General features: G+C 37.1%; 1 protein-coding gene across 1 annotated transcript in view; it reads left to right on the top strand.

Moving 5' to 3' along the window:
- Window positions 1-17,649, top strand: part of FAM186A (family with sequence similarity 186 member A) — an 83,480-nt gene that overhangs the window by 60,175 nt on the left and 5,656 nt on the right. Inside the window, exons 9-11 of the mRNA XM_070370114.1 lie at window positions 12,630-12,822; window positions 15,222-15,373; window positions 16,010-16,192. Coding sequence (XP_070226215.1) covers window positions 12,630-12,822; window positions 15,222-15,373; window positions 16,010-16,192 — 528 coding nt within the window. The remainder of the gene's footprint in view (window positions 1-12,629; window positions 12,823-15,221; window positions 15,374-16,009; window positions 16,193-17,649) is intronic.

The following is a 17,649-nucleotide window of genomic DNA, read 5'->3' as shown; positions in this document are numbered from 1 at the left end:
CCTGACCTGCATACAGGTTTCTCAAGAGGCAGGTCAGGTGGTCTGGAATTCCCATCTCTTTCAGAATTTTCCAGTTGATTGTGATCCCCACAGTCAAAGGCTTTGGCATAGTCAATAAAGCAGAAATAGATGTTTTTCTGGAACTCTCTTGTTTTTCAATGACCCAGCAGATGGCAATTTGATCTCTGGTTCCTCTGCCTTTTCTAAATCCAGCTTGAACATCTGGAAGTTCATGGTTCACATACTGTTGAAGCCTGTCTTGGAGAATTTTGAGCATTACTTTACTAGTGTGTGAGATGAGTGCAATGGTGCAGTAGTTTGAGTATTCTTTGGCATTGCCTTTCTTTGGGATTGGAATGAAAACTGACCTTTTCCAGTCCTGTGGCCACTGCTGAGTTTTCCAAATTTGCTGACATATTGAGTGCAACACTTTCACAGCATCATCTTTCAGGATTTGAAATAGCTCAACTGGAATTCCATCATCTCTGCTAGGTTTGTTCACAGTGATACTGCCTAAGGGCCCACTTGACTTCACATTCCAGGATGTCTGGCTCTAGGTAAGTGATCACACCATCATGATTATCTGGGTCATGAAGATCTTTTTTGTACAGTTCTTCTTTGTATTCTTGCCACCTCTTCTTAATATATTCTGCTTCTGTCAGGTCCATATCATTTCTGGCCTTTATTGAGCCCATCTTTGCATAAAATGTTCCCTTGGTATCTCTAATTTTCTTGAAGAGATCTCTAGTCTTTCCCATTCTATTGTTTTCCTCTATTCCCTTTGCATTGCTCGCTGAGGAAGGCTTTCTTATCTCTCCTTGCAGTTCTTTGGAACTCTGCATTTAAATGAGTGTATCTTTCCTTTTCTCCTTTGCTTTTTGCTTCTCTTCTTTTCATAGCTATTTGTAAGGCCTCCTCAGACAGCCATTTTGCTTTTTTTCTTTTTTTTTTTCTCTTGGGGATGGTCTTGCTCCCTGTCTCCTGTACAATGTCATGAACCTCTGTCCATAGTTCATCAGGCACTCTGTCTATCCAATCCAGTCCCTTAAATCTATTTCTCACTTTCACTGTATAATCATAAGGATTTGATGTGGGTCATACCTGAATGGTCTAGTGGTTTTCCCCACTTTCTTCAATTTATGTCTGAATTTGGCAATAAAGAGTTAATGTTTATATTAATATTTTCCATAATGCATTGTGCCTTATTTTAAAAAGCCCTTTCCACTCTGAGAAATATATTTTTTTAATTATTTTGAGATTTCTTTTAGTACTTTAATAGTTGATTATTAGTATTTTGGGGCTTCCCAGGTAGTACAAGTACTTTCTTCAATTTACATCTAAATTTTGCAATAAGGAGTTCATGATCTGAGCCACACTCAGCTCCCAGTCTTGTTTTTGCTGACTATATAGAGCTTCTCCATCTTTGGCTGCAAAGAATATAATCAATCTGATTTCAGTATTGACCATCTGGTGATGTCCACATATAGAGTCTTCTCTTGTGTTGTTGGAAGAGGGTGTTTGCTATGACCAGTGCATTCTCTTGGCCTCTCTCTGTTAGCCTTTGCCCTGCTCCATTCTGTAATCCAAGACCAAATTTTCATGTTACTCCAGGTATCTCTTGACTTCCTACTTTTGCATTCCAGTCCCCTCTGTTGAAAAGAACATTTTTGGGGGGATGTGTTAGTTCTAGAAGGTCTTGTAGGTCTTCATAGAACCGTTCAACTTCAGCTTCTTCAGCATTATTGGTTGGGACATAGACTTGGATTACTGTTATTTGCTGTAGTTTTATTTTTATGATGCTGAGTTTTTGTGATAGTTATTATTACTGTTTCCTAGTACTTGTCCTTGAGATGTGAGCAGAATTAATGTGTGTCTTTTCTGCGCTAAGCTTGCTATTGTCAGTTGGAGACCCTCTAGAGTCTCCTTTTCCATTGGCATGATAAGCTATAGTGTTCAAGGTGATGGCTGTTCTGTTAGCCTGTGTTCCTAAGAGTCTAAAATGAAGTTCTTTTCTGCAAAGCTATGATGGATTTGTACCATGAGCAACAGATAAACTTTTGTTGTTTATAGTCATTGAGATTTGGGGATTATTTGTTAAAACAGCAAAACCTAGCTTATCTTTACTAACATAGTCTTCCTATTCAAGAAAATGATATACGTTTTTTTCTGTTCAGGATGTGTGTGTATGTGTGTGTGTATGTGTTCTGTTGGAGTTTTTAAAGTTTTCATCTAGCTCTTGAATATTCTTTCATAAGTGTATATCTTGGTAGTTTTTATTTTTGATGTTATAAACAGACTCTCTCCTTCTATGACATCTTCTAACTGGTTGTTATTGATATAAAGGAAAGCTAGATTTCTCTATATCAATTTCATATGCAGCCATCTTACTGTATTCAAAAGCATGTGATCATTTTTCAGTTGATATTCTTGAGTTTTCTAATTACATAAACATATCCCTCATAAATAATAATGTTTTTACATCTAGATTTTTCCAATTTTTAAATATCTCATTTCTGTTTCTTGACTGCCTGAATTGATTAGGACCTTAAGAACTGTATTAAAAAATATTGGTGATGTGGCCACCACCACAAGGCCACCTTTGCTCATTTGACTTTCTCAGAGTAACAGCTGGTAGTGCCCTTCCATGGCCTAATGTTATTTTTTTCTAGGAAAAATTCACCTTCAAGAATGTTTAAAAGGATTGTTTATATTTATATTTTACTTTCTAAAAAAGCTGCAAAACATCTTTAACCTTAATCAATTTCATTTTGAGGGGAGTTATTTTATCCATTCCTTTGTAACTCAGAATGCCAAAATGTAAGTCATTCTTGCACTGCTAATTACTAAAATGTAAATATGAATTGATTAAAAATGTAATGATGATAGAGGACATCATTCTAGTATCTGTCACTAAAAAATGCTGGCTTTTGGGTTGAAATACATTGTATCATATTAAAGAAGTATCCTTCAGCTCCTGTTTCATTATTTCTTTAAAATCAAGAGTGGATGTTTAATTTTGTTAAGTTTATTAAATTACATTTTGTTAAATATGATTTCAGCACTTCATTTTCATGGTTATCAGAGAAAATATTTTCTCCTAAGATTTATTAATATGATTAATGTTTTAAACTATCATTGCATCCTTAGAATAAATCCTATTTGTATTGGGTTGGCAAAAAATTTGATTGGGTTTTTCTTCAGCATCTTACAGAAAAACCTGAATGAACATTTTGGCCAACCCAGTATCCTTCTTTGAGTGTGTTACATTTGCTAATATTTTATTTAGGACTTTATTTTGTACTGATATCCATTCATAAGTTTGACTGGTAGTTTATTTATTTATTTTTGGTGCTTTCTTTGTCAAATTTTGGTATAATTTTAAGTTTTGGTATAATTTTAAGTCTGGCATCATTTTAAAAATGTGAAAACTTTCTTTTCTATGCTGTAAAACAATTTAATGATAAAATTAGCTGTTCTTTTTAAGTTTGACAGATTTTACCTATGATACTATATGAACTTGGTGCTTTTGTGGGAAATTCTTTGACAATTTAATTTTTATATGGCAATTAAATTTGTTTATAATTATTGAAGATTTTGAAGACCTAAGTGACATGATGTGACCTGTTTTGGTAAAATCATTTAAAAACTGAAATAGATAGATCAACACATCATAACAATATTTAATTTATACACATAACTTTAATCCCATCAAGGATCAATTCATTCATTTTTCAGTAAGCTCTTCTTTAATATTTAATATTATAATGATCAAATCAGCAACAAGTCTAACAAGGAATTACATACTGACAGATGAACAATTCCATAATAAAAATGGCTGAGTCAAGAAGACTGTAACATTGTATTGGAAAGAAAATGTAAACTATAATAATATAAATTATTTTTGAATAAAGAAATTTTTGTAGAGCCTCTGTAAGTAAATATTTCATATTTAAATACTAAAATACTGTTTTAGAGTTATATTACCACATGATCAGTATTAATATACCTGAGAAGCAATGATGGAGAAGATATAAAATTATACCATGTGCTAATAATGAAACATTTCATTTCCGTATGTATTGAAGAAAGTTCTTAAAGATACTAAATGTGGTAGTGATAGATAGGATTTAACTTATCATTTAGTTCATCATCAACATTTTTAAGAATATGACAGGGACTGAGTTAGGCCCAGGGGGTGGAGGGTGAAAGGATACAAAAATGTTGTATCCTTCCATATCTCTGCCTCAAGGGCACACATAGTCTCCTCAGAAACAATCACACAAACAGATGACTATATAGTATGAGGTGGAAAGAACAATGATGGTATATCACCAACTCCATACAGAAGACTGAGCAGACACGAGAGTTAGGTGAAGTTTCTAGGCGTTCAGACTTTTGAATTATGTCTCAAAGAACTAGTGAGAGTCATTAAGGCAGCAAAGGCAGAGAGTCTAGCAGAACAAAGAAAGGAAGCAAGACGCAAAGTGTGTGTATGTGTGTGTGTGAAAAGAGTAATTGTTTCAAGGAATGGTGCACTATATCCACATAAGATGGCGGCAAATTTAAATGAAAAATGTTTTGTGTGTTCTGATTGCTTCACCAACTGGCCATTCCTCCATCTCTCTCCCTCTCCTTGGGCCTCTCTATCCCCTGAGATACACAATAATAATGAAGTTAGGCCAATTAATAACCCTACAAAGGCCTCTAAGTTTTAAAGTGGAAGGACGAGTCTCAAGTCTCTCACTTTAAGTCAAAAGCTAGATTATGAATGAACTTAGCAAGCAAACCAAGTTGAAAGCCAAGAAAGGCTGAAAGCTAGGCCTTTTGCACCAATTAGCTAAGTTGTGAATGCAAAGGAAAGTTCATGAAGGAAATCAAGAGTGCTACTCTAGTGAATCTTACAAATGATAAGAAAGACAGTCTTACTGCTGATGTGAAGACAATTTTAGTAGTATGGATAGAAGATCAAACCAGCCACAACATTCCCTTAATGGAAAGCCTTATCTAGATGAACGCCCTAATTCTCTTCAATTCTATGAAGGCTGAAAGAATTGAGGAAGCTGCAGAAGAACATTTAAAGCTAGTAGAGGTTGATTTATGATGTTTAAGGAAAGAAGCCTCTTCATTACATCAAATGCAAGGTGAAGCAGCAAGTGCTGATACAGAAGCTGTAGCAAGTTATCCAGATATAGCTAAAATAATGAAGGCGGGTACATTAAAAAAAGCAACAGTTAGAACTGGACATGGAATAACAGACTGGTTCCAAATAGGAAAAGGAGTACGTCAAGGCTGTATATTGTCACCCTGCTTATTTAACTTCTATGCAGAGTACATCATGAGAAACGCTGGGCTGGAAGAAGCACAAGCTGGAATCAAGATTTCCTGGAGAAATATCAATAACCTCAGATATGCAGATGACACCACCCTTATGGCAGAAAGTGAAGAGGAACTAAAAAGCCTCTTGATGAAAGTGAAAGAGGAGAGTGAAAAAGTTGTGTTAAAGTTCAACATTCAGAAAACTAAGATCATGGCATCTGGTCCCATCACTTCATGGCAAGTAGGTGGGGATACAGTGTCAGACTTTATTTTGGGGGGCTCCAAAATCACTGCAGATGGTGATTGCAGCCATGAAATTAAGAGACGCTTACTCCTTAGAAGGAAAGTTATGACCAACCTAGATAGCATATTGAAAAGCAGAGCTATTACTTTGCCAACAAAGGTCCATCTAGTCAAGGTTATGGTTTTTCCAGTGGTCATGTATGGATGTGAGAGTTGGACTGTGAAGAAAGCTGAGCACTGAAGAATTGATGCTTTTGAACTGTGGTGTTGGAGAAGACTCTTGAGAGTCCCTTGGACTGCAAGGAGATCCAACCAGTCCATCCTAAAGGAGATCAGTCCTGGGTGTTCATTGGAAGGACTGATGCTAAAGCTGAAACTCCAGTACTTTGGCCACCTCATGCGAAGAGTTGACTCATTGGAAAAGACTCTGATGCTGGGAGGGATTGGGGGCAGGAGGAGAAGGGGACGACAGAGGATGAGATGGCTGAATGGCATCACTGACTCGATGGACATGAGTTTGAGTGAACTCCAGGAGTTGGTGATGGACAGGGAGGCCTGGCATGCTGCAGTCCATGGGGTCGCAAAGAGTCGGACATGACTGAGTGACTGAACTGAACTGAACTGACACTAAAAAAAAACATATTTTCAATATATATAAAACAGTCTATATAGGAAGAATATGCCATCTAGGATTTTCATAGCTACAGAGGATTAGTCAATGCCTGGTTTCAAGGATTCAGAGCTTCAGACAGGCTGACTTCCTTGGTAGAGACTAATGCAGCTGGTGACCTTTATTTGAAGCCAACACTCATTAACCACTTCAAAAATCCTTTGGCTTTTCAGAATTATGCTAATTCCACTCTCCCTATGTTCTATCAATGAAACAACAAAGCTTAGATGACAGCACAACTGCTGACAACATGGTCTACGAAATATTTTTCTGAGCAGAATGTTGAGCATTCTGCTCAGAAAAAAAGATTATTTTTATAAAAGATTATTAAAATATTACTCCTCATTGACAATGTGCCTGGTCACCCAAGAGCTCTAATGAAGATGCAGAATGGTTTTATGATGTTTTCATGCCTGCCAACACAGTATTCACTCTGCAACCCACGGATCAAGGAGTAATTCTACCTTTCAAGATATTTAAGTCTTATTATACATTTCATAAGGTTATACAGTAGCTGCCATAGATAATGATTTCTTTGATGGATCTGGGCAAAGTCAATTGAAAACCTTCTGGAAAGCATTCACCTTTCTAGATACCATTAAGGTCACTCATAGGATTCGCCTGGCAGTCCAGTGGTTAAGAATCCACCTTGCAATGCAGGGGACGCAGCTTTGATCCCTGGTCAGGGAACTAAGATCCCACTGCAGAGCAACTGAGCCTGCGTATCGCCACTATTGAGCCCACGTGTCACAACTAGAGAGTCCATACACTAACAAAGATCCTGCCTGCTGCAACTAAGATTCAATGCAGCCAAAATAAATATTTTGTTTAAAAGATCATTCATGATTCATAGAAAGAAGGCAAAATATCAACATGAACCGGAGTTGAGAAGATGATTCCAGCCTTCATGGATGACTTTGAGGTGTTCAAGACTTCAGAGGAAGAAGTAACTGCAGATGTGGTGGGAATAGCAAGAGAACTAGAATTAAAAGTGGAGCCTAGTGATGTGACTGGATTGCTGGAATCTCATGATGAAACTTGAACAGATGAGGAGCTGCATTATGGATGAGCAAAGAAAGTGCTTTCCTGAGATGGAATCTATTTCTGATGAAGGTGCTGACAAGATTGCTGAAATAACAACAAAGGATGTAGAATATTACATAAACTTCATTGATAAAGTAGTAGTAGGGTTTGAGAGGACTGACTCCAATTTAAAAAAAAATTCTACTGTGGGTAAAATGCTACCAAATAGCATTGCACACTACAGAGAAATCATCCATAAAAGACATCCATAAAAGGACATCCATAAAAGGACAAGTCAATGATATGGCAAACTCCATTGTTGTCTTATGTTAAGAAATCGCCAGGGCTTCCCTGATAGTTCGGTGGTAAAGAATCCACCTGCCAATGCAAGAAACATGGGTTTGATCCTTGATCCAGTAAGTCCCACGTTCCTTGCAGCAACTAAGCCCATGCACCACAACTATTGAGCCTGTGCTCTGGAGTCTGGGAGCTGCAACTACTGAGCACACATGCTGCAGCTACTGCAGGCTGCAAGCTCCAGAGCCCATGCTCAGGGACAAGGGAAGCCGCTGCAGTGAGAAACCCACGCACTCCAGCTAGAGAGCAGCCCCCGTTGCTGCAACTAGAGAAAAGCCCACGCAGCAACGGAGACTCAACACGCCATAAATAAATAAATAAAATTATTTAAAAAAAAGAAATCACCAAAGCCACCCAAATCTTCAGCAGCTACTACCTAATCAGTCAGCAGTCATCAGCTCTGAGGCAAAACTCTCCCAGCTCAGATGTTGGTTAGCACTCTTTAGCAATAAACTTTTTATTTATTAAAAACAGAAATATAGTTAATTCAAAATGTTGCATTAATTGTAGAGTGATTCAGTTATACATATATATATATGGATATATATATATATATTCTTTTTCAGATTCTTTTCCATTATAGGTTATTACAAGAAACTGAGTATAGTTTCCTGTGCTGTACAGGTCCTTGTTTACCTGTTTCATAAATAGTAATGTGTGTAGTTCAGTTCAGTCACTCAGTCATGTTCGAGTCTTTGTGACCCCATGAACTGCAGCACTCCAGGCTCCCCTGTCCATCACCAACTCCCAGAGCTTACTCTAACTCATGTCCATTGAGTTGGTGATGCCATCCAACCATCTCATCTTCTGTCATCTCCTTCTCCTCCTGCCTTCAATCTTTCCCAGCATCAGGGTCTTTACAAATGAGTCAGTTCTTTGCATCGGGTGGCCAAAGTATTGGAGTTTCAGCTTCAGCGTCAGTCCTTCCAATAAATATTCAGGACTGATTTCCTTTAGGATGGACTGGTTGGATCTCCTTGCTGTCCAAGGGACTCTCAAGAGTCTTCCCCAACACCACAGTTCAAAAGCATCAGTTCTTTGGTGCTCAGCTTTCTTTTTAGTTCAACCCTCACATTCACACATGACTACTGGAAAAACCATAGCTCTGACTAGATGGACCTTTGTTGGCAAATGTGTATATGTGTATATATGTGTAAATGTGTATATGTTAATCCCAAACTCCTAATTTATCTCCCCCACCCCCTGGTTACCCTTTTAGTAGCCATAAGTTTATTTTCTATGTCTGTGAGTCTATTTCTGTTTTGTAAATAAGTTTATTTGTATCTGTTTTCTTTTTTTGGCCTTCTCTGACTAGGAGTCAAATCCATGCCCTTTGTAGTAGAAGCACAGAATCCTAATCACTGGACTACCAGGAAATTCCCTGTATTATTTTTTTAGATTCCAAATATAAATGATATCATATGATATTTATCTCTCTGTGTCTGACTTATTTCACTTAATATGATAATCTCTATCTAGGTCCATCCAAATGCTGCAAATGGCATTTCATTTTTTATGGCTGGGTAATATTCATATATATATGTGTATATGTATATATATACACACACACACCACATCTTTATCCATTCATCTGTTAATGAACATTTAGGTTGCTTCCGTGTCTTGGTTACTACAAACAGTGCTGCTATAAACACTGGGTGCATGTATCTTTTCAAATTAGAGTTTTCTCTGGATATATGCCCAGGAGTGGGATTGTAGGATCATGTGGTAACTCTTTCTAGTTTTTTAAGAAAACTCCATATTGTTCTCCATAATGCCTATAGCGTCTATACCAATTTACATCCCCATTGACAGTGTAGGAGGGTAGTAATAGTTTTATATCCAAATCTTAGTCATATTTTCTCTTTAATGTCAGGAAGAGCTTGGTTCAAATTTCTAGTTCTGAACGTCTCTAAGATTTTAATGTGCTGACTCAAATTTGTAAAACTGATGATGTAATGATATATACTTCAAAGAATGATTGTGATGGTTAAATGAAATAATGTATTTTAAACTATTAAAATGTTTTATTTAACATAAATTTTAAAATAGAAACATCTCCAGCACAATGATTGATGCATAGTAGATGCTCAGTAAATGTTAAAGCACCTTCCTTTGAATCATAATTCTATATCAAATACTATAAAATATTTACTAGAATGAGGGCAGTATTTTACCAATATAAGTACAATTTGCTAAAAGAGTGGGAACCAGCGGTAGAAAGAAATGAACAAAAGTGTTTCTAGATAGAAAATTTTAAATAATGAGACACCTCAGTGGTTGCTATTGGAGTGGGTGATTAAATATTGAATTATATTTTAAAACACATAAACAATAAAATTTCTAAGTTTGAAATGAAACTGCAAACTTTTCAAAGTAGGGACATATAATTTCAATAAGGAAAAACTATGGGAAAAGTCTAAAAGACTGTGTGAATAGAGAGAAAAATGGCAGGAAAGATTTGACGTGGAAAATAAGACTTATTGGGAAGATCTAATACATAGCATAGTGATTATAGTCAACAACACTGTATTTATGGGGACTTCCCTGGTGGTCCAGTGTTTAAGAATCCACCTTCCAATGCAGGGAACACAGGTTCAATCCCTGGTCCAGGAACTAAGATTCCACTTGCAGAGGGGAAACTAAGCCAGTGCTCTGCAACTAGAGAATCTCATGCTATGCAACCAAGAACCCATGTACTGCAATGAAGAGCCAGTGCAGCAAAAAAAAACAAAACAAAACTATGCTTGTAGACTTCAAAGTTGCTAAGAGACCAGATCTTAATTTTTCTTATCACAGGAAAGAAATGATGATTATGTGATTAACTAACACTACAGTGGTAATCATATTGCAGTATATAAATGTATCATCAAATCAACACATTATACACCTTAAACTTAGTTTAAATTTATATCTCAATTTTATATAAATATAAAATACCTCAATTATAAATATACACAGTCACTTATATCTCAAATACATATGAAATATGGTTATTAGAATGCTACCCAACTGGTTAATTGAGAACACCTTTATTTATAGGAATGGATGTGATAGGAATTTGGTAACTCATGGAGAAATGATGCAGGAGATGCATGTGTATGATTCCATGTGATTAAAAACACATGTAGTCACAGGGAACTATGCTTATATCTTGCAATAACCTATAACGGAAAAGAATCAGAAAGAGACTGTACATACATTTATAATGTTTATACTATTTATACACATGTATATTTATAAATAACTGAATCACTTTGCTGTGACACAACATTGTAGATCAACTATACTTTTCAATAAGAAAACTGGAAAAAAACACATGTAATAAATATGATCATAGAAGTAGAAAAATAAAAATCACCTATGGGATATGAAAAAAAATGCTAAGGCTATTGGAAAATTAATTTTAAATGAAATAACTTAGAAAGCTAATATATTTATTAAATGACCCATATATACAGTACATTCTATGCTATTAATTATAACCCATAAAGGAGACCTAAACATTATTCCCTTCCCCCCACAATCTCTCTATATATGTATATGTGTTGCACTAAGTCGCTTCAGTCATTTCTGCCCTGACTCTTCCCTACCCGCCAGGCTCCTCTGTCCATGGGATTCTCTAGGCAAGAACACCGGAGTGGGTTGCCATGCCCTCCTCCAGAGGCTCTTCCCCTCCCAGGGACTGAGCATGCATCTCCTGCAGCTCCTGCTTGCAAGCAGATTCTTTACCACTGAGCCACTGGGGAAGCCCCTCTATATATGAAAAACACATTTATTTAGAAAAACATCTTCAGTGTGTTCCCATTGCCTACCTTCCCCTAAATCCAAACTCCACAACATACCTTTTTTTTAAAGCCTTTCATAATCCAGCTGTTTCAGTCTTATCCCCCAATATGTATCCTTTCACGTATCTGCGGTTTTAAAAGTTCCATACTATTCACCACTCCCAAAATATAACTTTCATTGTTTTGCCGGTATTTATAGTATTCCCTCAATCTGGAATTCTTCATCCCCTTTTTCTCAGACTTTAGTGGCTGTAAGGTTTACCTAAGATTTTGTTTAAATACAGATCCTGAAGCCTACCACCAAGCTTTTTTATTCAAAAGGTCTGGGGAGGTACCCTGGAATCTGCATATTCAACGAGTACCACTCTCCCTCCTCCCCACAAGATGAATCAGTCCAGATGATTAGGGTCCACACTTTGAGAAATATTGTTATTGTGGGAAGAAAGATCTGGGTTTGCTTCCCAAATCTGTTATTAATTAATTATGTGACTTTTGAAAACTTGCTCAGATTCCTTTTCCTCTCCTGTAGAATGGGGATGGCAAAAAAACTATCTAGGCCCAAATGTTGTGGCACAAAAAACAGAGAGTACTACATCCTCCAGATCGTATTTAGCATTTTCCTATGGAGCCTTCTTTATTCCTCTTGTTAGAATTAATTATGTTTTCCTTTTTGCTCAAACAGATCAACTGCTATTTAGCATTTATTTCATTCTCTCTCTGACACAGTTAATTTTTATGAGTCTTCTAACCTGGCTTGTAAGTGCTTTGAAGGCAAGGACAGTCTTTTTCAAGGTATTAAATACCTTCTATATGTCTTATATATATCACTACTAAAATATTACTGTATTTTAAAAGAAGGCAATGCCAACCCACTCTAGTACTCTTGCCTGGAAAATCCCATGGACAGATTTTCCATCCTGGTAGGCTACAGTCCATGGGGTCACAAAGAGTTGGACACGACTGAGCAACTTCACTTTCTTTAAAAAATAATAAGCAATACTACTGTAACACTAAAAACTCTGTGCGGAGTTAAATAAAAATTTGACAGTCATATAGAGTTTTGAAAGTTTAGTCATATAGGGAACTAGATGATGGTCACATTAAGCAAGCCTGCCACCCCTCTACCATCTCTGCTTACTAAGGATGAGGTGAGAATGGAAAGTAACTGAGGCCAGGTTTGCTGAGTTAGTGTCAGTAATTTTATCAACCTAATTCTTGTTAATTTTTCCAAGAAACAACATAATTAAACGATTACAAGCCATCCAGATTACTGGAAGAAGTTATGAGACCCAGAACCTCTACATAATGCTGAAGAGAATTGATGATTATCAAAAAAAGATAATGCAGATCTGGACAGAGAAGCAGAATTCTCTAGAGCAGAAACGGAATCAGTGCCTAAGGAAAATGATGTACTTATTCAGCCAGGTAATCTGTTTTCTATTTCTTCTCCCCAGTCTGTTGTAGGAAAAGTGAAAGGGGCAGGTTTTGAAAATATTAATAACAATTCCCTAGAGATACCAGGTATATTAGTTCCCTGTGCTGCTGTTAACATATTACAAATTTCATGGCTTAAAAACAGCAGAAATGTATTCTCTTACATTTTGGTTCCTTCCAGATGCTCTGAGGGAGAAATTTGTTCCAAGCTTCTCTTCTAGACTCTGGTGGCTATAGACAATCCTTGGCATTCCTTGGCTTGTCGTTGCATAACTCCAGTCTCTGCCTCTGTCTTTTCCGTGGCCTTCTGCCCAGTGTGTTTTTTGTTCTTTGCTATTATAAAGCCAATGTATCATTGGATTTAGGACCCATCTGATTAAACCAGGATGATCTCATCTTGAGATCCTTAACTTAATTATATCTATTGATGGTGGTGTTTAGTTGCTCAGTCATGTCAACTCTTATGCAACCCTATGGACTATAGCTTGCCAGGCTCCTCTGTCCATGGGATTTCCCAGGAAAGCATACTGGAGTGGATGGCCATCTCTTACTCCAGGGGATCTACCCAACCCAGTGACTGAACTCACATCTCTTGCATCTCCTGCACTGGCAGGCAGATTCTTTACCACTGTGCCACCTGGAAGCCTGTAAGAATGGGAGAGACTTCCAGAAATGCTCAACTCCTTCCTAGTCAACCCACATTTACCAGCCTCTAGATATGAAAACTCTTGAAGTCATTGCTCTCCAAATGATTCTTGGTGTTTACTTCTTTCCTCAAAACTATTAGAAAGCAAGTTTTAATATCAAGCATTTACAAAAAAGGAGATAAGAGTTAATTAACTTGCTTACAGAGTACCAGGCACAGAAGATCCTGTTAAACTCTGACATTCACCCAGTGTGAATGGGCGCATTCATTCTGATAACCGTCAGTATTGCTTTTGGAAGTGATAGTGACCTTCCAAAGTTACAGAGCTGAGATTAGAGTTCTTTGCTCTGGAATTACATGCTGCCCTTACTTTCTCCAACATGCCGCTCTGGAATGTTTTTGGAGTTCTAGGAATATTTTCTATTTATACATCATTCTGTTTCACTAAAGTAATTAATTAATAAGATTAGCTTACTTACTACTCTAGAAGGTACAGAGAAACTTCTCATTATAGACATGCATGTTGTGAATTTTTTAGAAGTTACTTTTTTTTTTGGTCGTGCCACACAGCCTGCAGGATATGTTTCTCAACCAGGGATTGAACCCAGGCCTGGAATGAAAGCCTAGAATTCTAACCACTAGGCAATCAGGGAACTCTCCAGAAATTACATTATAAGTTACAATATGTAAATATTAAAATTCTCTCACCTTAAAAATGAATATTTTTGACAATAGTGGGTTTGGAAAGTATGACCAATGTAGATGGAGTAAGTGAATTGGCAACGTCATGAGCTGTCTAACAGGAATGACGATGTCTAGGGCATTTCAAAAGATGAATAAAGGTCTGGGGTCAGAAAAGCTAGAATCTAGATAATGAAGTAGGTATGAAGGTATTAAGAAAGGAGAGGGAAAAACAAAAGGAATAAAAGGGTAGAAATGCATAAATACCTTACACTGAATCAGAATGGTGGTCAAGAAGTTGGTTCTGCTACCAGATTGGCTTTACTACATACTAGCTAAGAGACCTTGGGCAAGCCACTTAAATTTTCTGAGCTTCATATTCCCATATGTAAGGCAAGGATAATAATAGCACCTATCTCATAAGACTGTAAATATTAAATGAAAGTGAAGTTGCTCAGTCGTGTCCGACTCTTTTCGACCCTATGGACTGTAGCCCCACAGGCTTCTCCGTCCATGGGATTTTCCAGGTAAGAATACTGGAGTGGGTTGTCACTTCCTTCTCCAGGGGATCTTCCTGACCCAGGGATCGAACTCAGGTCTCCCACACTGCAGGCAAGTTAACATATAGAAAGATCTGACAGTTAATGTTAGCTATCATTACATTTGCACAGTGCTTCTTCACAATTTGTGAAGTTTTCCAAACATATTATACAACTCTCACAACAACCTTGTATTATTATTCTTGTTTTAGAAATGAGAAGAAAGAAGTGCTGATAAAATCGGCAACTAACCCAAAGTCACAAAGCTAGGAAATGAGAGAACTAAAACTAGAACTTAAAGCAGGACCAGGGTCTTTATATATTAATAGCCGCTAACTCTGAAACTGTGTGTTGGAGGTGGGTACAGATTGAGGAGTGGTTGGAGGAAGGGAGAAAAGGCATGGAGAAAGAGAATTTGGAAGAGGAAATATGTCATAGTTTAGCTAGGGCCAGATCAGAAGATCATCCTAAAGACTTCAGCCCTTTCTTTTCATGATTTCCTTTTTCTGACTTATTTATTTTAGCTTCAAGAGACATATAAATTGAATCTCGATCAACCTATCCCTTTGGTCATTGAAAAAAAGCAAAAACCTGCCTCTACCAAATCTGTTCAACAGCCATGCCCAAAGCTACCGAAAGAAGACAACAGGAAGTATAACATTCTCAATAAATTTAGGTGTGTGGTAGGAAAGAGTTACATTAAACTTTCTTTGGATAATAAATGGAACCTAATACTTTTTTTTTTTGCCCAAGAGATTCCCCTTCTCCACAATTATGATACGGTGCAATGGATAATGGTGGTGCAAGTATTAATCTTCTTAGCTAGTCTGCAAAAGGCTTATTTCTACTTAAAAATTTAACATCTAGTTTTGAGTTCCTTTTAAAAATGAAGTTGATTCTTCGTTAGTAAGAAACAAATTATTTCAATATACACAATAAAGAAACTTAGAAACATTTTCTTAAAAAAAAAAAGGTAGAAACTTTGGGAAAGAAAAAGATTGTTGTGGAGGTAGGGCAATAGCCTGAATATGGAATGTATACTCCATGAAGCTAAGAAAGTTGTTTAAAATGTATTAGTAGATAAAGTCATGGAAAGGCAACTTTCAAGGAAAAAAAAAGCTATTTCTGCAAATTCTACTATTATAATCCATCTCTTAGTTGAAGTGATCATAAGTAAAGTTCCTCAGTGCCAGGGGGAGCTCTATAGGACAGGGTGGTGGTGAAGAGAAGGAAGGATAGTAGGAATTACATCTTGAATGACTTTGGAGCTCAGGAGAGTTTGACGCTTAAGGAGTGCTCTCTGATTCTCTAGAAAAGACGACCAACTGCAAGCCATCTGGAATGCAGATCTATCCACTTCGAGTTACCCAATAACAGAGAAGACATCAATGCATCCATTCTGGGCCCAGCTGGGTGGGTACCCAGATATTCCTATGCTGCTTCAGTTAGATGTTCAGTCAGCCTTCATAAGATCTCTTACATGTATTCAATCAAGGTAAGTTAAGGACTGGGAGAACTCTGATAATTGGGCCTTTGGTCACATACCTTTTGTTTCCTTAACTTGACTTACAGCACCAGGGAGTTACCAAAAGTAGGTTCTTGGTGTGACGTCAAACTCACACCAGTTATAAAAAAGTACCCATAAATTCAGCCTTAGTCTTTTGGTGGTTCTTTTCATGGGCCTATTGGAATAATATAAACAAACAGGCAAAAAACAGTTATAATATGGCAAAACTTAATCTAACACTAGAAAGGTCCATTTTTGAATTCCACTTAGGGATTTATTATTGAAAATACCAGAAAGACCACTGTAAAATGCTTTGCTCACTTCATGCTTCAGCAACATGACCTTAAATTCAATTGTCATATCTAGGCCCAATCTGAAGTAAATTCAGGGCTTATATCCCAGGATACACTGAAGACACTTGGAAACAATAGGTAAGGTGGTCATGTGGTTCCATGTTTCCAAATTCTGTTAAACCAGATTTTAACCTATCATTGGAAATCATCCCGTGGAACTAAAGAGTTTTAGAGTCTGCATTAGCTCTTTCAGGAAAGAGAATTATTTAATGTTCTAAACTAAGAATTTAGAAAACTGAACTTTGTAACCTGAAAGAATTTGTGGCAGCAGTCTCATTTATTCTGGTGAAATCCAAGTCCTGGGGTAAGAAGAAACAGCATTAACTCATAAATTTGTTTAGGTGCTAGACACCATGAAATAAGACACTTAAAATTTTACTATAATAAAGTAAAATAATAGCAAAAATATTATGTAATCTTGTTGCTGCTGTTCAGTCACTAAGTTGTGTCTGACTCTTTGCAACCTCACAGACTGTAGCACACCAGTCTCCTCTGTCCTCCTATCTCCTGGAGTTTGCCCAAATTCATGTCCATTGAGTTGGTGATGCTCTCTAACCATCTCATCCTCTGATGCCTCCTCTGCCTTTTGCCTTCAATCTTTCCCAGAATCAGGGTCTTTTCCAATGAGTTGGCTCTTTGCATCAGGTAGTCAAAGTATTGGAGCTTCAACTTCAGCATCAGTCCTTCCAATGAATATTCAGGGTTGATCTCCTTTAAGATTGACTGGTTTGATTTCCTTGAAGTCCGAGGGACCCTCAAGAGTCTTCTCCAGCACTACAATTTTAAAGCATCAGTTCTTCGGTGCTCAGCCTTCTTTATGGTCCAACTCTCACATCTATATATGATTACTGGAAAAATAATAGCTTTGACTATACACATCTTTGTTGGCAGTGATGCGTCTGCTTTTTTAATACACTGCACCTAGATTTGTCATAGTTTTCCTTCCATGGAGCAAGTGTCTTTTAACTTCATGTCTGCAGTCACCATCCACAGTGATTTTGGGGCCCAAGTAAATAAAATCTGTCACTGTTTCCACTTTTTCTCCTTCTATTTACCATGAAGGGACAGAATCAGATGCCGTGATCTTAGTTT

This window comes from Bos mutus, chromosome 5 (assembly GCF_027580195.1).
Source record: "Bos mutus isolate GX-2022 chromosome 5, NWIPB_WYAK_1.1, whole genome shotgun sequence".
In the NCBI taxonomy this organism is placed as follows: Eukaryota; Metazoa; Chordata; class Mammalia; order Artiodactyla; family Bovidae; genus Bos; species Bos mutus.
The sequence above is the reverse complement of the archived record's forward strand: the minus strand, read 5'-3'. Positions and strand labels throughout refer to the sequence as shown.